Source organism: Melanotaenia boesemani, chromosome 21 (assembly GCF_017639745.1).
Source record: "Melanotaenia boesemani isolate fMelBoe1 chromosome 21, fMelBoe1.pri, whole genome shotgun sequence".
Taxonomy (NCBI): Eukaryota; Metazoa; Chordata; class Actinopteri; order Atheriniformes; family Melanotaeniidae; genus Melanotaenia; species Melanotaenia boesemani.
This window is the reverse complement of record NC_055702.1, coordinates 28,482,320-28,509,537: the sequence shown is the minus strand read 5'-3', so window position 1 is coordinate 28,509,537 and position 27,218 is coordinate 28,482,320. Positions and strand designations below refer to the sequence as shown.

At 45.8% G+C, this 27,218-nt stretch overlaps 1 protein-coding gene across 1 annotated transcript in view; it reads right to left on the bottom strand.

Annotated features, from left to right (window-relative positions):
• Positions 1-213: 213 nt before the first annotated feature.
• jmjd1cb (jumonji domain containing 1Cb) overlaps positions 214-27,218 on the bottom strand; it is a 120,472-nt gene continuing 93,467 nt past the window's right edge. Inside the window, 27 exon segments of the mRNA XM_041973257.1 lie at positions 214-1,368; positions 2,746-2,793; positions 2,795-2,832; positions 2,835-2,871; positions 3,639-3,788; positions 3,790-3,816; positions 3,908-4,047; positions 4,192-4,314; positions 4,602-4,732; positions 5,597-5,687; positions 5,995-6,163; positions 6,246-6,566; positions 6,667-6,887; positions 6,974-7,205; positions 7,855-7,976; positions 8,235-8,324; positions 8,592-8,744; positions 8,821-9,035; positions 10,186-10,387; positions 10,917-13,218; positions 13,373-13,535; positions 14,540-14,712; positions 15,404-15,565; positions 15,662-16,580; positions 18,113-18,455; positions 18,539-19,063; positions 21,411-21,681. Of these exon segments, the coding sequence (XP_041829191.1) occupies positions 1,276-1,368; positions 2,746-2,793; positions 2,795-2,832; positions 2,835-2,871; positions 3,639-3,788; positions 3,790-3,816; positions 3,908-4,047; positions 4,192-4,314; positions 4,602-4,732; positions 5,597-5,687; positions 5,995-6,163; positions 6,246-6,566; positions 6,667-6,887; positions 6,974-7,205; positions 7,855-7,976; positions 8,235-8,324; positions 8,592-8,744; positions 8,821-9,035; positions 10,186-10,387; positions 10,917-13,218; positions 13,373-13,535; positions 14,540-14,712; positions 15,404-15,565; positions 15,662-16,580; positions 18,113-18,455; positions 18,539-19,063; positions 21,411-21,681 (7,461 nt within the window). The 3' untranslated portion in view covers positions 214-1,275.

Below are 27,218 nucleotides of genomic sequence, written 5' to 3'. Positions count from 1 at the left end.
GATTTCCTCTGTGTTGTCATTTTAAAGCGGATTATGATTTCATCATTGTTTTATTAAGATTTTATTAAACTTGGAGAAGTTTAAATAAATCAGACCAGACGAAAAACGTTTAATTCAGCTTCAGCCCTATGAGGATGTGGTTTAATCATTTTAGTGTTTTCTGCACCAGAAGCAGAAACTCGGTCCTGAATGAAAAGCACAAAAACCAAATGTTTGATAAATCCATTTTAATGGAAAATGTAAAACCCTTTTGAACTTCAATGTACAAAGCATGTAACACTTTAAAATTTGAAATTGAAGCAAGCCATTTTATAAAAAAATATTTCAGTTAATGTATATATGTATATATTTACATTTTATAGTTCACTGTAATTATTTTAACCTTTAACTCCAAAAGTTCACAATAGTAAATCTTAACAAAAGCAAGACAAATCTGTACTTAAATAAATTACATCTTTTTTAGTAAATGTCACAGCGATGCTGTGTAGAAGCCTGTTTCTGCTCATCATACAGCTTTACAGGTAACAACAGTTTGGCAGTTCGCTTCAGAAAATGTTTTTATGGCATGAAGACTGTAGAGTATCAACACGTCCCAGAGTTACAGGCATTTGCTGGTGTCTGGGGGTGTCCTCCATCACAATACAAACGTTTCAGGACTGAAATACACATTAAAAAAGAAAAAACTATACAGCTCACATTAATGCTTTTTTCCTCATCAGAGTTAGGAAATAAATACATCTCCACAGAAGAGAAACAATAACGTAAGAAAGAAACAGAGAAGAAAACCACAACAGATACGATTAGAAAAAGAGGACAAGGACATTTTACAGAGGGAGGGGGCAGCAGACGGCTGCATGAAACTTTTATTTTCCCTCTCGTGTGATTTTAAAACATCAGAGACGTCAGTTTGATCCTGATGCTGCTGCTGGTGATGCTGCTGCTGCCACAGGCAGAGATTAAAGTGCCCGGCTTTCCTAATCCAGCAGCGTGGGGGGGGAGGGGGTCCGACGAAGGCCCCACCGTCACTGCTGCTTCCAGGACTCCACAGAAGCTTCATCCCAGCAGGAAGCTGCTTCAATCCCTGCCGGTCCAGCAGACCTCTGCCCCCGGTTCAGGCTCCTCTTGGCACTGAATGTTGGGCTGATGGTGGAGGGGTTGACCCCGGGGTCACATGACCTGCTCTGACCAGACCACCTGTTGCAGGTGACGTGGTGCTGATGGAGCACTGAGAGTTGTAAGCCCTCTCTGTAGAGGCGTGGCCAAGGCCAGGATGTGTCATGAGTTGTCCTCCTCTATGTCTTTGCTGGAGCTGCTCCTCTTCAGGGAGCTCACCGCCTCCTTCACACAGTGGTACAGGATGTTCTTCACCTGAGGAGGAGGAGGAGCCAGTTAGTCACATGACATCTACACAGCCAACTTTGTTTTTACAGGATTGTACACCTGTGTCATCTGACACACAACCTGAACCACCATCATCATCATCTTCATCATGATTACACCTTTATTTTACCCAAAGGTTCCCAAACTTTTTCTTCTGGGCCCCCTCTGGTTTATAAGAGGGGGGGCCTCTGGTGGGCTAGGTGTTGCACTGAAGGGGTCACGGATCCAGTCGTATTCTTGGAATCGTGCAGCAGGAAATATCTGTGGAAATGTGTGTGTGTGCCTTCATGCATGAGATCACTGTGCTCCGCAGCTTGTTGCCTTCAATGAACGATTCCAGGTTCTCTGAAGAGTCTACGTTTCCATCGTTCCCTCTCGGCTGCCACATCTCAAGTCTTCAGATGTACCAGATGTTTACGGTGTGTGTCTGCAAATCCAGCTCACTGAGTTTCAGAAACATGTCACTGAGGTAAGCAGGTTTCAGGAGGAACTGGTTTGCTGCCCTCTCCCTTCAAAAAGATGTAGAGCTCATCTGGCAGTTCAGAGACCCTGAACAGAACAGCTGTGTGGTCGGAGCCCGTTCACTCAGTCCCGAAAAACATCTGGAACTTTGACAGGTCCTATTTTGATGACGCTGATGTGGCAATGACGTCAGCTCAGGCTCAGCCAGTGCTTCGCAGTCCAACCAATGCGCAATGATGTTCCTCCTCGTTTCCCAGCCACAGTGCAGATCCCCACACAGTCCTCCTACTTCAGGCTGGCCTCTTTCAGGTCAGAGTCCTCGAGTTCTTCTGCAGTGGTTCTATCAGGTGCTCGTTCACAGGAAAGCGCACCTCAGCTCGTCTCCATCCATGAATCTGACATGAGTTATCAGTTACCGCCCGCAGCTTCATCCATCTGAAGAGAAGCAGCTGTCACGCACCTCATTAAGCTGCTCCTACGTCATAACTACGCCTGCCGACAGTATTACTGGACATTACTGAACAGCCCATAGTTTACTGGCTGCTGTGTGTCGCTGTGCAGCTGCTCTCCCTCCTCATTACCCACCGTTAAGCTTCGTCATCGTTCCTGATCTTTGGCTTGGAAGGAAGTTCTGTGATGCTTCATCTTCTGCTTTGCGTTTACATGTGAGTCTCATCAAAAACAGCCCAGTGTGCTAGCAGTGTCCAAACATTCATTCTTTCATTCACCCTCCCAATTAACCTTTCCCTTAACCCAAAAACAAACAAATAAATAAATAAAAACAAACAAACAAAAAAAGAATAAATAAAGCAAAACAAGACACTCCTACACATCCAACAATCATCATCATCAACCCTGGAACGATCATTTGGCCTGATCGGGAGCTGATGAAGAGCATCACACCTGTAGCTTATCTTCATAGTTATCTTCATTGGGCCGCAGCTCCTGGGTCCAGGTGGAAGGACCGGGCCACATGTTCTGGAGACACAAGTCATTGATGACCTGAACACAGCTGTGAAGGTTCTGGACCTAAAACACAGGGACAAAAAGGAAAGGGGGGGGTTTACCCGGTTATCAGGGTTCTGGTCCAAACAGAAAATGATAAAAACTGGACCGAATCAGAACTGGAAAGGATCAGTTTCAACACAGAAGGTTCTTCTGTAGCAGTGGTATCACCCAGCTCTGACCAGTCTGGGTACAGATGTGGGACCTCCTGAGGTGAATGGGTTTCAGGATCTGATGGTCTGGTTTGTCTCAACATGTCCTCTGGAAGTTCTGTCAGACTGGGATCTGGGTTGGTGTTCTGGGACTGCTGAGTAGTAGCAGAAGGCAGATGAAGGGTTCTGGTTTAGGGGAGAGCTGCTCCTGTTAGTACCAGTACCAAGAACCTGCTGACCACCAAGGATGGACCTTCTGTTGGATGGTTCCCTCCCAGGTGAGGGTTAGATGATCTGCTAGCTGGAGCTCATTTATCTTCTTGAACCGGTTCCAGTCAGAACTTTTAGTGGTTCTAATCTGTTGTTTATCTCTGGTGGCTGGTAAACTGGCTGGTAAACTGGCTGGTAAACTGGCTGGTAAACTGGCTCTACCTTGTGGTCTCATACTGGGACGATCGTAACATAATTTTCTATTTGAACATGCAGAACTGACCCATCCTGATGTAAAGAGCTGGGAGAGGTCAGGAAACAGTTTAGACTTTATTCAGGTTAAAGTGATCAGAAAACGCACAGTTTAGATGCTAGTTAAGGCCTTAACCAGGTTAACCCAGCCTGTACCGAGTGAGGAGTAATACTCACCTGGTGCATGGCCCCGCAGGGATGAGGACAGAGTCCTCCCAGGAACTGGACAACGGTCCATCCCAGAACTCCCTGCTCATCCAGCAGCTGCTGGCGCTGCTTCCTGCTCAGGTACAAGCCCTGCTCTCTGATTGGATCCTGGTCTGTGTGGGACATCCAGCCCTTGCTCCTTGCAGAGCTGAGAGGAGGGAGGAAAAAGGTTTGAAAGGTTAGATACGCTTCATTTTCTAAGCTGCTGCAGTTAGTCATGTTTCCAGGTGAGTCCTCACCTTGTGCAGGAATTCTCTGACTTTGTCCATGTCCTTGTTGAGGTAGATGTGCCACAGCGCTCCCGGCGTTTCGCTGGAGTCTTTCAGCCTCCGTCGGACACCTTCATCCAGATCCTCCTCCTCCAGACGCTTCAACACTCCTACACACAAACATTTCCTCTGAGTTTCACCTGGAATTTAACTCCTTAACTGATATGATCCAGTTAATAAAAACGTCCTGGTTCTCCTCCTGGTAGCAGAAACTCATGACAGAACCGGTTACAGCCGGTTTCACAAGGTCTCACCGGTTTTGGACAGGACTCCGTTGCCTTTAGCTACTCCGACGTAGACCAGAACCGAGACCACATCTGAGACTTCCACGTGGAGGTTGGCAGTCCCAAAGTCCTGGTCCTGAGATGCAGCAACACCTGCAGAGAGAGAGACACACCAGAAGCAAGACCAGAACCAGCATCAGAACCAGGGTGAGAACTGCATGGAAGCTGGTCCAGAACTGGTCTAATGTGTAAGAGAGAAGGGTTGTAAAACAACGTGTATCTGTAAAGGAAAGACACTTTTCAGCCAACCTGCTGAGCCGGAGCAGACTTCCCGTCCTCTCCCAAAGAGACGGATGATGGTACCACTTCTGAGACAAGGTGAGTCTCAGGACTCATCAAACCAGCACCATCACTCATCCAAGCTGCAGTGGGGTTCTTACCATATGCACAACAGAGTCTTGGGCCCAGATCCGGTCTGACGAAAAACGAAGGCAGGTGTGAGGCCAGGTTGAGGTTCCCCTCTGGATCAGAATATTCTGGCAGGGGAAGGTTCTTCATCAAGTCATCATACCTGATGACAAGTGATGATAATTAAAACAAAACGACATTATTAATAATAATACGAAGCCAACATGTCTGAAAAGGGGCAGGAAGCATGAGCTTTTTTCAGCCTACCCCTCTCATCCACCTCCCCAAACACACATATTTACAAAGCGGAGAAAATAAACAGATTAAATAAACAAAAACATCAATCATTGTGAAAACAGCTGGTTGTGACAACCAGGTGTTTTAAACAGGCTCATGCAGATGATGCTGGAGCTCCATGCCCTCCCTCCACAGACAGAAACTCCCCCCTCAGATAAGCTCATCATTTCTGAATATTTCCAGGACGTAGATGGTGTGTTGCTTCTACAGGATTTGTTAGAAAATGAACAGGTGAGTGTAAGAGCCGTGAATCTGTGTGATCTCTGTTAAAGGAATTATTGAGAGTTTGCATGTTCTCCCCGTGTATGCGTGGGATCTCTCCGGGTTCTCCGGCTTCCTCCCACTGTCCAAACACGTGTGTTAGGTTAACTGGTTACTCTGAATTTTCCCTAGGAGTGAGTGGCTGTTTGTCTCTGTAGCGGTCCTGCGATGGACTGGCCACCTGTCCAGGTGAACCTGCCTCTCACCGCTAAATGCTGGGACAGCCTCCAGCTGCCCCTCAGCCCTTAATATGACGAAGTGGTACAGAGAACAGGCGGATGGATAAATGAATGTTATGATTTGATTGTGTCAAAAGCTTTTTAAAGATCTGGGAATATTCCTACTATCAGCTGATTCTGTTAGAGATGTTGATCCAGAGGGTCAGAAAGTCCTGTATGTTTGTTTATGAGTTATCTAAATGTCGATGTGCATTAACAACGTCTGCCTCAGACTGAGCAGCAGGTGCTACCTGGAGGGCATGAGGGCCATGAACTCCTCTCCAGACGGCCAGTCCTTCAGTCTGTAGACCATCGGTTCTCCATCTTTGGACTTCGGCCGCTCTGAACAGGTAACAAGTTTTCAGTTAGACCGGTGGCGTCAAACATACGGCCCGAGGGCCAAAACCGGCCCTCTATAAATATATATACCAAGAATATGTCAAAAATAAACATATATCATTTATTTATTCAAATAAAATATAAAAGAAATCTCAAGTGAAATAAAAAGAAATAAATGAATAAAATATGTAAACAGATAAATGGTGTTTAGAATTAATGAATCTTCACCTATTTTTCTCCAGAAATTTCAGGCTGTTGATAATATTAGAGTTTATTAAATGGATCCAGAGAAATCCAGAGCAGAACTTACTGGTTATGTCCTCAAATCCATCCCAGAACTCCTTAATCCCAGAATTAGACAACACCTGGTCTTTACAGTTGAGGAGGTCTCCCTGATGGTCTGCAAACTCCTGGTTGAAGGAATCAGCCTTCCACAGACTGGCATTCAGTCGCTTGTGGATCCCTGACACCAGAACAGGCTACAAAGAAAGAAAGAAAGAAAGGAATTAATTTGTGAAGGTTTTCCATCAGGACTCTTGTTGAGGTGAGACAGGTGAGCACCTGTCCTTGTTTCCAGCAGTCTCTGAACAGCTTCCAGTTGTTCTGGTTGCGGTGGTCTTTGAGCCACAGTAACCGCCTGTTGTTCAGCCAGCAGTGAGGGATGTCAGGATGCTGATTGGTGGAGTCCTCTGCTGCGGCCACAGCTTCTGACTTCTTCCTCTCTGCTTTGGTATCCTCAGTAACGCTGGTGTTGTTGCCCGGGGCAACATGCTCCTGTTTCACTGAGAGCTTTGAGGTGATGCTCTGGCGGCTGGGGGGAATTTTATTCTCCACCACTGAAGCGATGATGTCATCCAGTATGTTCTGTCCACCTTTTCCAGTCTGCAGACAAACACAGACGATGAACTCAGAGAACACCCAAACGCAGACGGAACGAGGAGATCTTCGCAGATAAAAAACTCGTTAGTGCTTCATAGTGTACCTGTGAAGCAGCGGAGTAGACGGGTGCGAAGGCGATGCCCGCATCAGTAGATCCCAGCTTTAGCTTCCCAGCCGTGGTGGTGAGCAGATCTCTGAGAGTGGAGCCCTGCTCGGTGCTGTTAGCCACCAGGGAGGTGGTCTTACACTGCTGCAGCACCTCCAGACTGTCCCCATCCTTGTCCTCCTTCACAGATTTCCCCAGCAGAACAGATTCCTTGTTTTCTGTTTTGAAAAGATGAAGAGCAGACTGGGGGTAAATAACGAGCAGCATGTTTTCTGGAGGTAAAACTCAGATCCAGATGTCTCACCTTTCTTCTCCTCCCTGGACTTCTGCTCGGCCAGGTCGGCCAGGAAGTGGAGCGGAGACTGGGACTCTGGTGGGGTGACAGGAGCACTTCCTGCATCGCTGCCTGGACTACTTCCTCCACCGCCTCCATTAGTTTCTGCCTTGGTCCCTCTGTGGTCCGAGTTCTGCTGGGAGCCCGGCTCAGCCTTCACCAGAGACAGCTTGTTGCTGTGGTTCAGAACGTTCTGCAGAACCTGCAAACAGGGTCAACAATCAGACTCCAAGTCAGAGAAAACATGTTTAACCGTTTAACTCCTAATCATGTGTGAGACCCACTGCATCCTTTATGGTGAAAACTTTGCTCCAAAACCCTGTTGAAGGCAATCTGTCTTCTGCCCCCTGGTGGACACCTTTGGTACTACAATAATTCTGACCTCACACAGTAATGTAGTGCCCGTCTTTTTATTTAAATATATTTTTCCAAAGTGCCAAATAAATGTATTAATAAAACAAATTTGAATCTTCTGCCCATTATTTTTTTGGTCAGGCTTTAAAGGGTTAATAAAGGAAATGAGTCCAACCCAAACTTTTAAAAATGATTCCAGATAAAACACAAGCTGCTGGATCTGGTACCAGAACCGTGAGAACAGCTGCAGGTGATGGAGCATCAGGTGGACGTTAGCATGCTCATCAAGTCCCGCATCTGCTTTCAGAAATGTTCAGAATGAAAATACTCCAATAAATATGATTAAATAAAACACAGATGTTTCCATTCTGTGGGTGTCATTGTGCTGGTGTAACTGCTGTCAGACTGTGGGCCAGTTTTCCTTCAGGACCAACGGCTCTGTGACTGACGGGCAGAGGTTTGTGTCTCTGCAGGTGACGCTGCGGCTGGACGTGTACCTGTGATACTCCGTTAGCAGCCGGCAGTTTGAGGACGTTGTGTTTGTTGCTGCAGGGACAATGAGAACTGATGCTGTGTTTGTTCCTCAGGGAGTGCATGGAAGTCACCAACTCTGTCAGCACTGAAATATTAAAAACATGCAACTGTATTTAGAACATTTCCCAAGAAAAAACCTTTCAACAACTAGAACCTGAACATAAATCTATATAGATTGAATGTGTGAAAAGTTCAAGTTCGGAGCTGAACTTTTCCAGTCGGGCTGCAGAGTGGAGATTTGATCCGTTCTCCTCTTTCACACATGTAAACATGTTCAGTTTGTAATCACTGTAAGGGTTTCTCTGACAGGGCTGTGGACGGGTGTGAAGTGGAGGAAGCGTACCTGTGCCAGGTATGATCTGTGTTGGCATGAGGTGCTTGTGGTCATGAGGCTGGCCTTTAACACACTTCAGCCATCCGTACTGTTCTTTATCTGTTCAGAGACACCAGACACACATTTAAAACACATGAGTAGCATCAGTCATGGAGAAGTGAGGCCGGTTCTGTGGTTCACTTTGACTAAACCGGACCTGCTCGGACCCGGTTCTGGCACGGGGATCATGTCAAAGAACAGAGGACATTTTATGGGGTTGTTGGGGAATCATAAACATCTAAACTCTTCACTGATTGTCACATGTGCAGCCATTTAAGCACAGGTAACTAGGTTACCTGTGCGTGTGCAGGTAAGTTGAACTCTGACCTTTGGAGCTCCTCCTCTCCTTGGCCTTGTAGCAGTCCAGGCAGACGACGAAGCCACATTTCTGACAGACCCAGTGGATGTTGAAGAGCGTTGCTTCACATGCATCACACATCTCCCGCACCCCCCTCACCGCTCGCTTCCACGCCAGCTTGGCTGAAACACAACGTAGTTAAATTCGGGACACGCTGAAACCGGCTGAACGCAGGCCAGCCATCTTCAGATAACTCACCATCCTTCTTGATCCAGCTGGCTGCAGAGTTTTCAGTCATCACCATCTGACAGAACTTGTCCCCGATGAAACTCAGAATGTACTTGGCTGTGGTCTGGTCCAGATGGCTCTCCTCTATGGCCCCAGGAACCCACAGAGACAAGGCTTCATCATCAAACTGGTCTGGGGTGGAGAAGCCGTCCATCCGGATGGCTCCATTTTTACTGTAGGACAGCCTGGAGGGAAAAAGGAAGAACGAGTCCAATCCTGAGATTAAATAGTTAAAAAAAAAAAAGACTGTTAAACTGCAAATGCAAATGTGAGCGTGCAGGTGCCAGGTCACCTGGTTCCTGTTACCTATCAAGACCCAACCTCATGCCCCTTTCCTCCCACCCAGCCACACCTGGTGCTGATGGAGGTCACCTGGTCCTTTTCAGGTAGTTTCTTTGTTATTCGGACCTTGGCTCACCAGGAAGTAGCCTAACTCCCGCTAGCATCCCGTGCTTTGTGTTCTGTGTCAAATAAACTTTCTGACTATTTAAATCTGCGTCAGGTTGTTGTGGCTGCTCAAGACTTCAGGAAGACGACTCATGTTGTCTCGGCCAGCCCTAGACCGGATCAGATGTGGACACAGAAGAACCTGAACTTTGTTGGAGGCTTTTTAGCCAAAAATTCTGAAATAATCAGATGAGAGAAAGCAGAAAGAGGCGACTCACGTGCACGCACATCCAGACCAGCTGCCAGCAAATAATATGAGCTCCAACAAAGAACCAAACAGAGAATGAGTCCACCAAAAAGCCAACACTAGAGGAAATGTTCTCATCTCTGCATCCAGATGAGTTTCTATCTGTTGACTGATGAGGTGATGCTAACTTGGAAATCTAACCAGCGGCCTCTGCATGCAGCTAGCATTCAGCAGAGGACGTGACGTCAAGCTTCGTCATCAAGCATGACAAACCATCACAGAAATGTGCCTGCAGTCAGTCTCAGAACCAGGTTGTTGGTTCAGCTTGGAGCGGAGACACATCTGAAAGAAACCCCTCCAGCTGGGTGAATGTTTATGTAACCCCAGGTAACCTCAGCCAGGTGAGATAAGGTGACAGAGCAGGAGTAGAGGAGAAGATGGAGAAGGAACGGAGAGTGTGTAGCGAGTCAGAGGAAAATCCTCTTAGACAGATTTAACCTTTCACACTGCTGACTGTTGTTAATCCTGCAGAACTGTGCGTGATTCATTCATCTGAAGTACAATCTAACACGTTCAGAGCAAACCGGAGGAAGACACGAGCTGCCTTAATGTCTGTCATCCGGCAGCTCATGTTGTTTGGTGAGCAGAGGTAAAACCATCAGAATGAAGATGAGACAGGTGAGCGGAGGTAAAACCTTTACCGTCTGAAATAGTAGAAACGACAGAAGACGGGGGAATGAGCTGGCTCCTCGCCCTTTTTACTGCGGACCACCCGACACTCCCGACACTTCTGCAGGTTGGGTCCGATTTCTGAACAGGAGTCGTCCTGCAGGAAAGACTCTCCGGTCTGCTTCAGCTTCTTCACCTTCCTCCAGTCCTTCAGCACAGAGCGAGGAATCCCGTCTACACAGAGCGAACATGGGCACATGGAGGTATTAACAGATCAATAAAAGATATCACAACATGACACACTCCACATTAACATCTTTCCTGATCATTATTTTTCTTCTTTTCACACACACATAGAACTTTCTGCTCACTGGTTGATCTTTGGCTGCTCCTGATTGGACGTTACCGTCAATCTAAGCTCTCTGATTGGTGGAAAGTCTGACAGGAAGTGGCTTCATCATCATGTCCAGGTCTAAATAGAGGTCTCTTAGCAACATAGTAGTGATGGTGATGATTTTATGGTGAAATGTGATAAATAATGCTGTTATCATGGATCATTGTGGATTTACCAGATAGAGTCTCTGAATAAAACTACATTTAGTGGCTGGATTGTAAACCTGCTGGACGGGATAGAAATGCCTGGAAAACATCACATTTACCCCACAGAGATACACACCACCGCTCCTGAGACGCTGGTGATGGTGGAAGCGATAGCGTTAGGGGAGATCTGCTTGAGTTTTAAGATAAAAAATGTCAGACTTACTACTGCTGGCAAGTTTGAGTTTAGTCTTCTCCCGGGCTGATTTGAAGATCCCGTTGGGCTTCACATCCTCCTCCTCCTTCTCAGCGTCTCCTCTCCTCCTGGCCATGTCGTTCTGCTTCTTCTTGTAGGTTGGTTTGGGTTGCCGCTTGGCTCGGCCCTCCATCTTACTCTCGCTGGCGTCTGAGTCGTCTCCTCCGCTGTCTGAACCAGAGTCATAGGAGCGTTTGTTTCCCCGCCTCGATAACGGAGCTGCCTTCCTCTCCTCTCCACCTCCTCCGGCAGTCTTCTCCTCCACCTGCCTCTCTTTCTCAGCTCTGCTTCCACTGTCTTTGTTCAGCTCCACCTCGTTGGAGGTGGAGGCACTGAGGTTGACGGTGCAGGGTTTGATCATGTCTGACATGGCTGTGGTGCTGCAGGTGGTGGTGGTGAGTTTTTCTGTTTTGGTGCTGCTGGTGCTGGTGGTGGTGGTGGTGGTGGTGGTGTTCCTGTCCTCCTCTGAATGCCGAGTTAACCAGGCCTTCTTCAGCTTGTGGTAGTTACTAGGTTGGCTGTGACTACCGGAGGCCGATCCCGTGGACTGGCCATTGGGAAGGGGGCTGGACTTCCCTGGTGTTGTGTTTCCACTCGCACAGCTGCTGCTGTCAGCTGAAGACGAGGATGAGGAGGCCTGGATAGAGGAGGGTGGAGGGGTTGAGTTGGGATTGGGAGGTTTGTCTGCTGAGTCCAAGCTAAGGGAGGAGCTTCCAGCTGTGATGGACATGGGGGCAGCAGGGAGGCTGCTTCTGGACTGAGCTGCAGCTAACGCAGCTATTTGCTTTTTAAGGTGGATGAAAGAGGGGGAGTAAGGCTGAGCAGAGCCAGAAATGGAGCTAAGGGCTGGACTGAGGCTCTGACCGGGGAGAGGAGCTCCTCCTGAGATTGCTGGAGATGTTTCTCTCTCTGGTCTGGACTGAGTGAGCACACAGTCTGCAGTTTTCATGGCTGCTGTCTCATATTGAGCTGAGTATCCGGACTTCTGCATGTCACCAGCTGAGGACACTAAAACTGCAGACCTGCACACTGAGTTCGCACTGCAGCCTCCTGCCTGCATGCCATGCATGGACGTGTACTTTACACACATGTCATCCAGGTTTGAATTGAGTTGGATAACCCTGCCCACTCCAGCTTCTCTCATACTCTCCCCGTCGAGCCTGGATGGGTTCAGCCTCCCCATGGGAAGCTCCTTATGGATAACTGGAGAAGACCTGTTAGCACCCACAGAACTGTCCGGTTTTACCAACATTGTTGGACGCACGATGACCGATGCCATTGCTACCTGGGGCTTTCCTTTCTCTCTTCCTTTTTCCTGAATCACCTCTCTGCCTCTCCACCCGTCTGCCATCATCTCCCCACCAATGCTGGAGGCCACAGAAGTGACAGCAGAGGCGTTTCCACGACCTTTGACGTCCCTGAGTTCCGGCACCAGCGTGGGGGGCTTCTGCTGCTCCGATGATGCTTTGGTCCCAGCTGCTGCTAAACTGACCGGCTGGATGGGGGTCAGGGTTGGAGGGGACAGACGTCCACCGTAGGCAGCCCTCTCTTTCTCTCGCTCTGCAGCCTCCTTGCGTTCCAGTGCATGCTGGGTGGGGGGGTGGAAGACAGGAGCTCGGTGGAGAGACGGCATGGCTCTGAGCTGCTGCTGCTGGTGGTGATGATGATGATGATGGTGGTGGTGGTGGTGGTGGCTGGGGGCTGAGGAAGGAGGAACGATGGGGCTGCGACGCTCTATCTTGTCGACATTCATGTGATGTGGCTGCACAAGTGTGACCTGCTGGCTGAGCTGCTCGGTGATTTTCCCAGCTAACCCCTCTCCTCCCTCAGGCTGGTGCTTTATGAGAGGAGGGGGCTTGGAAAGGGATGGTTTGGAGCTGTAGCTGCTCAAGGACTGAGTCTGAACAGCAGCACCAACACTGGCCACCATCCCCGGGGCTCCAGCCGACACCTTCTCATAGTAAGAGCTAAGCTCCTTGGAGGGGTAGAGTCTCGGGGGCTCGTTCACCACGCTGTTGGACAGCGTGGTGAAGTAGGTGCTCTTTTCTGACTGGATGACGTGGGGGTGAGCGTGGCTGGCCTTTGAAATGGGAGAGGCCAGAGCTGGTACCCGGACAGGAAAGACGGGGTCTCTGCTCCGGTCTCTGTCCAGGCCGTGGTCCACCGAGCGCTGGATCTTAGCAGTGAAGGGGGCGACCTCGATGCTCTCCTTCAGGATCTGACGGTTCTCCTCCTTGTATTTAATGCTTCGGTCTGCTACTTGAACAGCATCCTGAGAAAGAAAAAGGAAATGCCATGAGTACAGTACCCTGCCTCCAGCCTGGTAACAGCTGGGATAAGTTCTGGCCCCCCCAAGCTTTTATTTCTGTTTAGAAAGTGGTCCTAGATGCTGCGAGCGTTCAGCCTCTGTGGGGGCTGCTGGGTACCTGTGTGCTGGTCAGACGGGCTTTGCTGTGGGGGTCGAGGTAAAGGCGATGAAGGTGAAGCTCTTTTCCTGTCGGGGTGCGACTTCTCTCCGTCTGCTCATGTTTCAGCTGAGCCAGCGTCAACGTCCGGATGGGATCCACAAAGTTCTTCTTCTCCACATCTCTGCATAGAGACAAGTCAGACAAGATGTTTGAAACCAGAAGGGTCACTCATCTGAGTTCAGGTTCCACATTCATTCTGGTCTCTGGTGGGTCGACCAGTAAAATAACAGCATAACCTACAAATAATAAAAACGACACATTTTTCCCCAAACAAGTACATGATCAAAATGTTTTCATTTAATGAACCATTGTTTTAGAAAACACCATGAACCTGAAATTTCTGGAGAAAAATAAGTCAACTTTCAACTAGATTTTGCCTTAGTTGCACATTTACATATTTTTTCTGTTTACGTATTTTATTAATTTATTATGAAACATTTTTTTAACTAAATGTGGTTTTATCCTGGTGGATAGAAGTTCTGAGGCCATACAGCGAAGGTGAGACATCTTCTGACCATGTTTTACAAACGTAAATTATAAATGGGGTCTTCTTCTGTCTCTGGTTCGGTGAATCTTGGTCATATCGAGATGAAACTTCCAGCTGTGGAATCTGAGAGATGTGAGCTTTCAGTAGAGGAGCCGCTACGTGGTTAATTATGGCGTCAATTAATTGTTGCGTTAACGCGCAATTAACAAGTTAACGTGTCCAGCCCTAATATTAGGTACTTTTATAGAATAGTAAGCTTAAAATCTTCTAGGTTATTTTCATGTATACCACATTCATCCTGCGGGCCAGATTGGACCCTCTGGGCCGGTTATAGTCTGCAGGCTGTACATTGGGTCCTACGACCTTGAAGAGAGACGAGCAGTACCGGGTACCGGTCTTGTCCTTAGATGCTTGGGTCACAGTGTCAGACTGTTTCTGCCACGTGGTCCATATTTACATAAAAATGATGGACATGTGATATAACTCCTGTTGTGTTGTGTGTTTGTGGCTGTTTGGTGATGTCCAGACCATGTCGTGCTGGATTGGTGCCTCTCCATCTAACCGGTGTAATGATCTGGTGTAATCGTACAGTCAGCTTTGTTAACATTAACGCAGACAGAAGGTGATTTGCTGCTTACTCTTTATGGAGGTCCATGCTGGCCTTATGCATGGAAGGACTGGAGTGTGTGCTGAGCTTGACAGGGGGGCGGTGGGCATCAGCGCTGGCCGGCCGGACTGGAATGTGGTTCAGCAAACCCAGACTGTCACCGGCACTTCCAGCAGTCTGGTGCAGCCATGGACTGGGTGTGTTCTGCACATGACACACACACACACACCGTTCAACCGTTAGCAGGAGCAGCTGTGGTCCCACTCTGCTTAACTGGTGTTTCCAGACAGTTTTAACAGCTTTCTGCAGGAACCGTTCAGACAATCTGATCAGGACCAAAATGTGTAAAATAAACTGTCCAATCTCTCATGTTGCTCACTGCTCCTTTAAACACTCAGATAAACAAAACTTCACTGCTCAATACAACCCTAAAACTGGATCTAGGATTCTCAGCATTCAGCCATGAGACGGAGGCTGCATGTGGATATAAATATCGGGAATCCTGCTGGATGATGCTCGGTCTTCCAGATGGTACATCTAGCAGATGGTGAAAGAACTAAAGTTCAAAGTGAGTTTTTATTGAGAATCTAGTCTTCCCTTTCTTCTACCTAACGGGTATGCTGTCCAACAGTTACACTCTACTGTGCTGACAGAAGAGAGATGCTCGGGGACCCAGTGAAGTTTTAAGGGTTAAATCTGGATTAATCTTCATTTGTCTTTCTCCATCCAGTCCTCCTGACATTGAAGCTGCTTTATAAACACACTGGACTGACCTGGACTCAACCAGAAATGTTTTTTAATCTAAAACTTTCTGGGTTTCTATGCTTCGCTGTGAAAAACATTTTTAAACTCGTCCCCCATGTCCCTGACAAAGACCTGAAGTCATGTGACGTACCCTCCTGAGAGAGGCCTCAGAGTTCACAGTGACAGGACTTTCAGGGTGGACCCACTTCGCCGTGGGGGGCAGGTTTAGTCCTGGGGGGTAGGATGCTGGTGTTCCATTGGGGTACTGCCAGAGGATGGGGTACAGCCCGAGGCCTGCTGCTCCACTGTGACCCTGAAAACAGAGACATTTTTCATTTTTTATAGGATATATTAAGACCTCCCCCCCATCCGTCCTCCCCCCACCCTGACAGAAGTAGAAGACTCAGACCTGCAGGAACTGCTGCTGGTGAGTGGCTGCCGGGTGGTGAAGGCCAAGGTGACCCAAACTTCCTGGGGAGTCCAGCCGAGGGTGCCCCCCAAGGAGAGATGCTGCAGAGGGGGGCATGGCCGGGAGCATTCCAGCTGATAAAAGGTGGGGGTGAGGTAGGGCAGAGGAGTGAGGGGGGGCCAGGAGGTGTGAGGCAGCGTGGGGGTGTGATGCAGGGGTGAGGCACGGAGAGTGTGGAGAGGGTGGGTGCAGGGTGTGGAGGTGGGGGTGGAGATAGGCTGCCACGTGGTTGGAGTTAGCTGGGGGGGCAGAACTGTCGCCGTCGGACCGGACCAGAGCCGGGTCTCTGTAAACAGTAAAGGTCTCATTCTTATCGATGATCAGCGGGCTCTTGGTGCTGCTGCCCCCACCCACCTCCGACCTGACCCCGCCCACTTCTGACCGCAGCGGGACCGGCTTGAAGCCAGAGCGCAGAGGCTCTGCTGGCTCTGCTTTGGTTAGACGGCCAGCTGGGGGTGGGGAGGGGTCCGAGTACCTCAGGAGTTTATGTTTGGAGACCTCCGGGGAGGTGTTTGCTTTAGGTTTAGAGATGTCCAGCAGGCCCGGGTGGGCATTAGCTTTAAGGTCCGCTGGGTTGGTGTTGGGGTAGGGGGCGCTCTGAAAGCTGTTGGGGTGCTGCTGGGTTTTCTGTTTGGGGGGGTCGAGCTGAGCAGAGTTTGGGCTGGGGATGTGTTTGGGCGGGTCAGGGGGGGTGGAAGTGTTCATCTTGTGGTGGGGGGGTTTTCTTGTCTCTTCAGGTAAAGACGTGGGGATGCTGAGGTGGACTGGGATGTACTGCTGCTGATGAAGATGATGAAGAGGAAGGACATCTTTCTCCTTCTCCACCTGGGGAAGGTTTTCAGCAGCTGACGGGAAAGACCTGAGAACAAAACCAGGTTCATTATTATTATACACGTTTCTAAATGCTGGGCCACGTTTACATTTTAACAACAAAAAAAAGGTTGTTATTAAAATCATTATTACTTTATCATTTGTTCAGTAATACTAAAAATGATTACTGTTATTAAGTATTTTTTATTAATCTGTTCTATTCTTATTTTGAATAAGAAAATAAGGACTAAAAAAACCTAAAAACTAAATTCTGATTGAATAAAATCAGCAGCGTCACTGATCTGCTGCTGAGACCTTTTATTAAAATATTCTTTGTGTTGTGTTGAACTTCATGACCAGACAGCAGGCTGAAGCAAAGCTTTCTGGGTCCAACTTTGCATGATAGCATTTCTGTCATTAGAAGGCTGAAACAACCGGTCAAATCTCACCCCAAATATCTGAAATTAATCTGTTATTTTAGACCAAAGGAGTTTTTAATTCATCTCAAATGAAACTGTCAGCTGCAGCGATGACGGTTTTATCCACCAGTACTTCCGAAAACCACAGAAAGACGGGAGCGAGTTGGACGGCTCTCTGCTGGTTATTCACTCCTTCAGCCAGTGAGTAAAACTAATCTTAAACTGGTTAGAAACTTGTTCTAACATCTGTTTTTTGACTGCCATGACAGGGTGTCTCATTGGGATTCTGATGCACTAGAGGAAAGATGTCCAGTTGGGATGGAGAGATCCACCGATCTGGATCTGGCAGACGTTTGCGATGCGACTGCGCCGGTAGCTTCGTGCATTGGATACGGCAAAATGTGCAAAGAATCTTTCTTAGCGTGTGTGCATTGGTAAAACCCATAACTACTACTTATTACATAGTTTATCTCCTCTGCACCCGTACTTTCGAGGCGCCTTGAACGCATCATCACTATCTTTTGGCGCTTGCTATTAAAACAGACTGAATTGGAAGAGAAGATATGGACAGTTCTTAATGGACACAACCCACATCCTCACCTCTGCTGCTCATCCCATAATTACATTTTCCTCCCAGATGAGGCTTTACGTATTAATCAGATTGTTACAGTAAAGAAATGATCCACCAAACTCTGATAGCGTTACAGAGCTCCTCAACCGATTCTTCCAGAGCAGGGGTCACCTACGTAGTGAAAGACATCTGCCAGGTCATACAGTCCAGTTTCCCAGCTCGGGTAAATTTCCTCTGAAAGTCGTCTTTTCCAGTTAGTTTAGAAAATGAATGCACGCTCGCCTGCAGCAGCTTTATATCCCTCGTCTGTGTGAGGACCTGGACATGAGTCATGGTACCGCCTAGGGCTGGGCAATATATCAAGATTTTCAAATATATTGAGAGATCATCTTTTCTCATTTTTATTCATTTTTATTTATGTAATTTATTTACTATGATTTATCATTTTTTTAAATATATTTTATTATTATTAATATATTTAATTTTTAACTTTTTTTTATTTTATTCTAGTTTTTGTTTACTGTATTTCTATTTATATATAACTGTAAGTAAGTTCTGGCATGAAGAGGTTAAACACGATATTGTCCCTACCTGATGAGCTCGGCGGGCGTGTACTCCATCTTCCCGCCTACACTCTTGGCAGATGTAGCCCCCCCTCCTGTGACGCCTTGCTGCTTGCTGTGAGGCTCCGCCTCCGTCCTTCGGCCTCCCTCTGATGGAGAGGGTGAGGGAGGGACGGGAGGCGAGGAGACGGGTGAAGGATTGAGGGGGAGGTAAGGTGAGAGGGCTGTGGACTCGGCCTTCTGGGAGGCCAGCAGCGCCGACACGGCCTCCGAACTCTCCTGGTGGACGGTGGCCTGGGCGTCGTCGGTGATGTCGATGACGCCGCCGCCCTGCAGGTGTGACAGCGACGGCGTCTGGGATCGAGATGATGCTGAAAGCAAACACAGGACCAGATCAGAAACCTGAACCTCTGTCAGCATCACATGACTGACAGCGGTTCAGGCTGGAACCCACCTTTCACACTGGTCTTCATGCCGTCCAGAACTCCTCGCTGGGCCGGAGACTGGCTGATCTGAGTCACCGCCACCAACTCCTCTTCCTCCTTTGTTATCATCTTACCCGACTCCCTCACCACACTCTTCTTCTTCTCCTCTTCTGCTGCCTGAAGCTCCTTCCACGGAGATATACGACCAATGAGGGGTGATGAATCGTTCATTTTGGGCCCCTTCATGGTGGTCTTCTCGTCCTCCTCCATTTTGGAAATGGCACTTTGTATTACATCGCTGCTGCGAGTCTTTAACTCGTTCTCAGAGTTGGGCTCTGAGGAGGAGGAGGAGGAGGAGGAAGAGGAGGAGGAAGATGATGAGGAGGAAGAGGAGCAGGAGGAGTGGACGGTCCTCTTGTGTTGGTTTTCTGAGTCACTGCTCTCCGACATATCGGACGTCATGTCGGGCTTCAGTCTCTTCAGACTGGTCTTCCTGTCGTCTTCCTCTCCTTTCCTGCGTTTGCTCACCGCCTGCTTCACCTTCGACTTGGACTCTGGACAGATAAAAACACACGGGGTGGGTTATCTCGCAGGCGGGAGTCAGTAAACATTCATCCATCTCTTCTTTCCATCAGCTGCTGCTGGGTTTTATCGTGTCAGGACTGTAAAGGAGCTTCACTTCCAGTGACCGGATCATTGTGGAGCCTCACGACAGAAGGTGCGAGCTTCACCTCTGTTTTATCTTCTGTGTTTAGGTGGAAGCTTCACGTCTATCAGCTGGACCTCAACATCACTGACCCTCAGAGGTCTATGATCACATCAAAGGCCACGTTTACATGAGTGTTTTAACTCCCCTTTAACTCCGAATGAAACTTAAATCCTCTTTAAAATGACCTTGTAATCACCTAACTCCTATTCCTAATTAAACTTCAATCCGAAGTAAGTGGCTGGTTTATTCAGATTTTAAATCTGAAGTGAATAATTCCTCGATCATGGAAACATTCATTCCGCTTTAAATGAATCCGGGTCATTCTGAGCATGCTCGTTCCCTTGTCCTGTCGCCATGACGGTACGGTACTCTACCTCCCTCCTCCTCGTCCACTGGCCAGAGTGAAGCAGGATGCTGCTGTCCAGCTGCTACCCTGGGATCACCAATGACTTACATCCAGAATTTATCCTCCGATAAAGACTCCACAACAACAACAAACCAAAGGGGGAACAAGGACTAGGGATAAGATTCGTGGAGGAAAAATGAAAGAGTAACAGAAGATTAATAGTTCTGTATCTGCACCCAAACGATTCTACCATCTTTCTAAAACTTCATTAATATTCCCAGAGTATAACAAATCTAAAAAAAACAACAAAACAAAACAGTTTATTCTATTCATCCATTATCTGTTCCGCTTCGTTCATTAAGGGTCGCAGGCAGGGAAGCTGGAGCCTAACCCAGCAATTAGCAGGTGAGAGGCAGGTACACCTGGACAGGCCACCAGTCCACCACAGGGCCCAGACAAACAACCACTCACTCCAAGGCGGGGCTTGAATTACACCGGAGTTTTTGGGGGAGCCAGCGACCTTCTCGCTGTGAGGCCGCGGTGCTAACCACCACACCACCGGGCTAATAATTATATTATTCCTATCAATTAGAGAGGGGAGAGGGAGGTGTGCAGTCCGCCTGATACAACACATGCACAATAACCCATACAAACAGTTGTCATAACTTATACGTGCAATAGTGAACTGGGAATCTGTACCACCTCTACTGTGTGCAATGCTTGTTTATATTATTTTATTTAACTTATCTTATTATTATTTATTGCATTCTATTTATACTTTTCTTGCACCTTATTGCCTCTATTTTACTTTATACCTGTATTTGTTATATCTTGTGCTTGTCCTGCTTTACTGTTGGTGTTGTATTGCTGCTGGTACCCAAATTTCTCTGAGGACTCTCCAAAGGGATTAATAAAGTATTTCTATTCTATTCTATTCTATTTATTGTTACTGATTTCAATTTAATTTAATTTTATAAAATATAAAGGTTATAAAATATAATTGTTTTTTTAATATACTCTGTCCCTGTCAAATAAAACAACTTCAAAAATATATGATTATGATTAATTAACAATGATAAATTAACAATGTTATTAACCCTTTAGATGCCAGAGTTAAAAAAGAAGTAAAATGTTGATAAAGATTTCAGAAGGCTGTTGCTTGGAAGCGGTCAGAGAGAAATGTTAAATATGACGGAAACTCATCTCTTTTGCATATTGAACGAGAATCGGAGAATAGCTGAGAAAGTACTTCAACAGTGAAAAAGTTTTTTATGTAGGATTTCTCTGTAATTGGCTCACACTAACAATGAGCATATCCTCATCATTTCACCAGAGGATGAACAACAGGTTAAAAAATGTCGTTTTAATGGAAGTCAATGGGACATTTTTGTCCATTAAGGTTCCCAGAGGGAGTATCTGATACCACATAAAAATACTAATGCAATCAGATCAGTTTTGTTGTTAATCTTTGACATATTCAAGACTCTAACCACCACCAAAGACCCATCCCCCTGATGTTTATTGTGTAGAAAATAATTCACACTTTGTAATGGAAATAATCTAACTGGCATTTAAAGGGTTAAAATTATATAAATGTTCGGATGTCTGGTAGTTTTAAACAGGTCTGAGGGTTTTAAAGTGATCAATGAAAAACGGCTGATCTTTGATGATTTTATAGCAGTTTTTGAGCATGGACATATTTGGCCATGAAGGTCACCATACGATGGTAAATCTGAGGAGGACACAGAAGGTTAGGATTCACCTGAAATTTGGCGAAGCTGCACCGCCCCCCCACCCCCACCCCCACCTGTGAGTCGTGACCTTACAGTGGCGCGCTTGCCCTCACCTCGGCCTGACGTCTCCTCACGTCGCTCCTTGTCCTCCTCGGGAACACTGCTGTCAGATCCTTTCCTCCTGGAGGAGCGGGAGTTTCGCAGCTCTCTCTGCTCCCGCCCACTCCCACCTGGTGAGTGATGTGATTGGCTGACTGGTTGCTGGATCTGCTGAGACTGAGCCTGCTGCTGGGGAGTCCCGGGGCCCTGGGAGCTCTTAGGGTTGGGTCCTGATGAAGCCATGATGGGGCGAGGGCTGTTGGCTTGAGCTCGAGTGTAATGACCCTGTGAAAATTAAAGTTAATCAGGAATTTACTACGAAGACCCTCCTGAACATTCATGAAAAAAGGAAATTTAAATATTGGGAGTCAATGATCATCTATTCTCATTCTACTAGTTAAGTTAGTCGACCTTATCCCTTCAAACGTCAAGCCAAGCCTGTTACTTCTGGTCTGTATATTTTATGTTTTCCATCAAAATACATAATGTTAAAAAAAAACAAAAACTTTTAATCCCAGTATAAACCAGTGTGTAGCAGCTTTTAATCCCAGTATAAACCAGTGTGTAGCAGCTTTTAATCCCAGTATAAACCAGTGTGTAGCAGCTTTTAATCCCAGTATAAACCAGTGTGTAGCAGTTTTTAATCCCAGTATAAACCAGTGTGTAGCAGCTTTTAATCCCAGTATAAACCAGTGTGTAGCAGCTTTTAATCCCAGTATAAACCAGTGTGTAGCAGCTTTTAATCCCAGTATAAACCAGTGTGTAGCAGCTTTTAATCCCAGTATAAACCAGTCTGTAGCAGCTTTTAATCCCAGTATAAACCAGTCTGTAGCAGCTTTTAATCCCAGTATAAACCAGTCTGTAGCAGTTTTTAATCCCAGTACAAACCAGTGTGTAGCAGCTTTTAATCCCAGTATAAACCAGTCTGTAGCAGCTTTTAATCCCAGTATAAACCAGTCTGTAGCAGCTTTTAATCCCAGTGTAAACCAGTCTGTAGCAGCTTTTAATCCCAGTATAAACCAGTCTGTAACAGCTTTTAATCCCAGTGTAAACCAGTCTGTAGCAGCTTTTAATCCCAGTATAAACCAGTCTGTAGCAGCTTTTAATCCCAGTATAAACAACTCTGTAGCAGCTTTTAATCCCAGTATAAACCAGTCTGTAGCAGCTTTTAATCCCAGTATAAACCAGTCTGTAGCAGTTTTTAATCCCAGTACAAACCAGTGTGTAGCAGCTTTTAATCCCAGTATAAACCAGTCTGTAGCAGCTTTTAATCCCAGTATAAACCAGTCTGTAGCAGCTTTTAATCCCAGTATAAACCAGTCTGTAGCAGCTTTTAATCCCAGTATAAACCAGTCTGTAGCAGCTTTTAATCCCAGTATAAACCAGTCTGTAGCAGTTTTTAATCCCAGTACAAACCAGTCTGTAGCAGCTTTTAATCCCAGTATAAACCAGTCTGTAACAGCTTTTAATCCCAGTATAAACCAGTCTGTAGCAGCTTTTAATCCCAGTATAAACCAGTCTGTAACAGCTTTTAATCCCAGTATAAACCAGTCTGTAGCAGCTTTTGATCCCAGTATAAACCAGTCTGTAGCAGCTTTTAATCCAGTCTGTAGCAGCTTTTAATCCCAGTATAAACCAGTCTGTAGCAGCTTTTAATCCCAGTATAAACCAGTGTGTAGCAGCTTTTAATCCCAGTATAAACCAGTGTGTAGCAGCTTTTAATCCCAGTATAAACCAGTCTGTAGCAGCTTTTAATCCCAGTATAAACCAGTCTGTAGCAGCTTTTAATCCCAGTATAAACCAGTGTGTAGCAGCTTTTAATACCAGTATAAACCAGTCTGTAGCAGCTTTTAATCCCAGTATAAACCAGTCTGTAGCAGTTTTTAATCCCAGTATAAACCAGTCTGTAGCAGCTTTTAATCCCAGTATAAACAAGTCTGTAGCAGCTTTTAATCCCAGTATAAACCAGTCTGTAGCAGCTTTTAATCCCAGTATAAACCAGTCTGTAGCAGCTTTTAATCCCAGCATAAACCAGTGTGTAGCAGCTTTTAATACCAGTATAAACCAGTCTGTAGCAGCTTTTAATCCCAGTATAAACCAGTCTGTAACAGCTTTTAATCCCAGTATAAACCAGTCTGTAGCAGCTTTTAATCCCAGTATAAACCAGTCTGTAACAGCTTTTAATCCCAGTATAAACCAGTGTGTAGCAGCTTTTAATCCCAGTATAAACCAGTCTGTAGCAGCTTTTAATCCCAGTATAAACCAGTCTGTAGCAGCTTTTAATCCCAGTATAAACCAGTCTGTAGCAGCTTTTAATCCCAGTATAAACCAGTCTGTAGCAGCTTTTAATCCCAGTATAAACCAGTCTGTAGCAGCTTTTAATCCCAGTATAAACCAGTCTGTAGCAGCTTTTAATCCCAGTATAAACCAGTCTGTAGCAGCTTTTAATCCCAGTATAAACCAGTCTGTAGCAGCTTTTAATCCCAGTATAAACCAGTCTGTAGCAGCTTTTAATCCCAGTATAAACCAGTCTGTAGCAGCTTTTAATCCCAGTATAAACCAGTGTGTAGCAGTTTTTAATCCCAGTATAAACCAGTCTGTAGCAGTTTTTAATCCCAGTATAAACCAGTCTGTAGCAGCTTTTAATCCCAGTATAAACCAGTCTGTAGCAGCTTTTAATCCCAGTATAAACCAGTCTGTAGCAGCTTTTAATCCCAGTATAAACCAGTCTGTAGCAGCTTTTAATCCCAGTATAAACCAGTCTGTAGCAGCTTTTAATCCCAGTATAAACCAGTGTGTAGCAGTTTTTAATCCCAGTATAAACCAGTCTGTAGCAGCTTTTAATCCCAGTATAAACCAGTCTGTAGCAGCTTTTAATCCCAGTATAAACCAGTCTGTAGCAGCTTTTAATCCCAGTATAAACCAGTCTGTAGCAGCTTTTAATCCCAGTATAAACCAGTGTGTAGCAGTTTTTAATCCCAGTATAAACCAGTCTGTAGCAGCTTTTAATCCCAGTATAAACCAGTCTGTAGCAGCTTTTAATCCCAGTATAAACCAGTGTGTAGCAGCTTTTAATCCCAGTATAAACCAGTGTGTAGCAGTTTTTAATCCCAGTATAAACCAGTCTGTAGCAGCTTTTAATCCCAGTATAAACCAGTCTGTAGCAGCTTTTAATCCCAGTATAAACCAGTCTGTAGCAGCTTTTAATCCCAGTATAAACCAGTCTGTAGCAGCTTTTAATCCCAGTATAAACCAGTCTGTAGCAGCTTTTAATCCCAGTATAAACCAGTCTGTAGCAGCTTTTAATCCCAGTATAAACCAGTCTGTAGCAGCTTTTAATCCCAGTATAAACCAGTCTGTAGCAGCTTTTAATCCCAGTATAAACCAGTCTGTAGCAGCTTTTAATCCCAGTATAAACCAGTGTGTAGCAGCTTTTAATCCCAGTATAAACCAGTCTGTAGCAGTTTTTAATCCCAGTATAAACCAGTCTGTAGCAGTTTTTAATCCCAGTATAAACCAGTCTGTAGCAGCTTTTAATCCCAGTATAAACCAGTCTGTAGCAGCTTTTAATCCCAGTATAAACCAGTCTGTAGCAGCTTTTAATCCCAGTATAAACCAGTCTGTAGCAGCTTTTAATCCCAGTATAAACCAGTCTGTAGCAGCTTTTAATCCCAGTATAAACCAGTGTGTAGCAGTTTTTAATCCCAGTATAAACCAGTCTGTAGCAGCTTTTAATCCCAGTATAAACCAGTCTGTAGCAGCTTTTAATCCCAGTATAAACCAGTCTGTAGCAGCTTTTAATCCCAGTATAAACCAGTCTGTAGCAGCTTTTAATCCCAGTATAAACCAGTGTGTAGCAGTTTTTAATCCCAGTATAAACCAGTCTGTAGCAGCTTTTAATCCCAGTATAAACCAGTCTGTAGCAGCTTTTAATCCCAGTATAAACCAGTGTGTAGCAGCTTTTAATCCCAGTATAAACCAGTGTGTAGCAGTTTTTAATCCCAGTATAAACCAGTCTGTAGCAGCTTTTAATCCCAGTATAAACCAGTCTGTAGCAGCTTTTAATCCCAGTATAAACCAGTCTGTAGCAGCTTTTAATCCCAGTATAAACCAGTCTGTAGCAGCTTTTAATCCCAGTATAAACCAGTCTGTAGCAGCTTTTAATCCCAGTATAAACCAGTGTGTAGCAGCTTTTAATCCCAGTATGAACCAGTGTGTAGCAGCTGTCAGACTGGGAGGTAAATGATGTAAAATGAATGTATGAATAGATATAGCAGCATAAAGGTCGGCCAGAAGAAGAAAGCAGAATTTATTACTAACAGAACTTTGTAGAAATAACACACAGATCAACAGTGACCAAACCTTTTCTTATCTCATCGTTCTCTCAAGTTTTGGCTTTCAGGAGAAAAAATATTGTTATTGAAACAAACACACAACAGAAACTATTTCCATGTTTCCACTTTTTCCTCATTTCCAGTTATTCCTGCTACTATTTACCTGCTATCCTCACTAAACCAACTCCAGCTCAGCTGCTTTGTGGCGCCACCGTGCATCAGAAACGTCTTCTTGGCTTTATTCCAGCCATAGAGGAGCATTATTTTTCTTCTTTTCACACACACATAGAACTTTCTGCTCACTGGTTGATCTTTGGCTGCTCCTGATTGGACGTTACCGTCAATCTAAGCTCTCTGATTGGTGGAAAGTCTGACAGGAAGTTGCTTCATCATCATGTCCAGGTCTAAATAGAGGTCTCTTAGCAACATAGTAGTGATGGTGATGTTTTTATGGTGAAATGTGATAAATAATGCTGTTATCATGGATCATTGTGGATTTACCAGATAGAGTCTCTGAATAAAACTACATTTAGTGGCTGGATTGTAAACCACCTGGACGGGATAGAAATACCTGGAAAACCTACGTAGATCAGCTAAAGGGTTAAATATCCATCACATTTACCCCACAGAGCTACACACCACCGCTGCTGAGACACTGTTGGTGGTGGAAGATGTAGACCTCAGAGAGATCTGGTGGAGTTTTAAGGGTTAGACAAACTTATCAGATTTCATTACCAGACTGAAGGATGGGTTTTAAACACATCCTGACAGTAATGAGACCAAGTAAAAATGTTATCTAGTTTGTGTGGAGATATGGCTGAGCTATCTGCAGGTAGACCTTTGCGACAGGTCTAACAGTCTTGTCCTGCTTTATAAGGAAAGCAGGGGACTGATGGAACAAAACATATGAGGGATCATGTTCCTGACAATCCCTGCTGTGAGGACAGCGATGCATCATTATGCTTCATCAGCCTTCAGTTCCTAAATCTAACTTTACATGTGCATGGTCTTCATGCAGTTACATCAGCAGAGGTTGGTGTTTCTCAGGACATGTCGGATGTGATGCATCCCATCATGGCAGCAGGCTGTGACAGCTGAAGTTCCAGAAACCACCAGAGGGCAGTGTGAACGGGGAGTCTGACCTGATGACGTTCCTCTAACAGCCTGTCTGGTCGATATATCTGCACCAACGTTTTTGGCTTGGTTTTCTTCCGGAGGACTCAAAATGTGTCAAAACTGCTGTCAAGATAATTAAAAATATTCTAATTTTATAATTTAAGGGGGTAGAATCTAAGTTCCATCTTTCCCTCAAGTTTTACTGTAAGGGTGCCCATACTTATGCAAACAGCTTGGGATTTGTTTTTTTAAATTGTTCAGTTATTAAAGGTGGAATTTTAACGGCGGTGTGAAAACTTTTCCTATCCTCGGAGGTGAAAGTGACTCCTGATATTGAACCAGATGATGCTCTGGCTGCTGTGGATCTGGTTT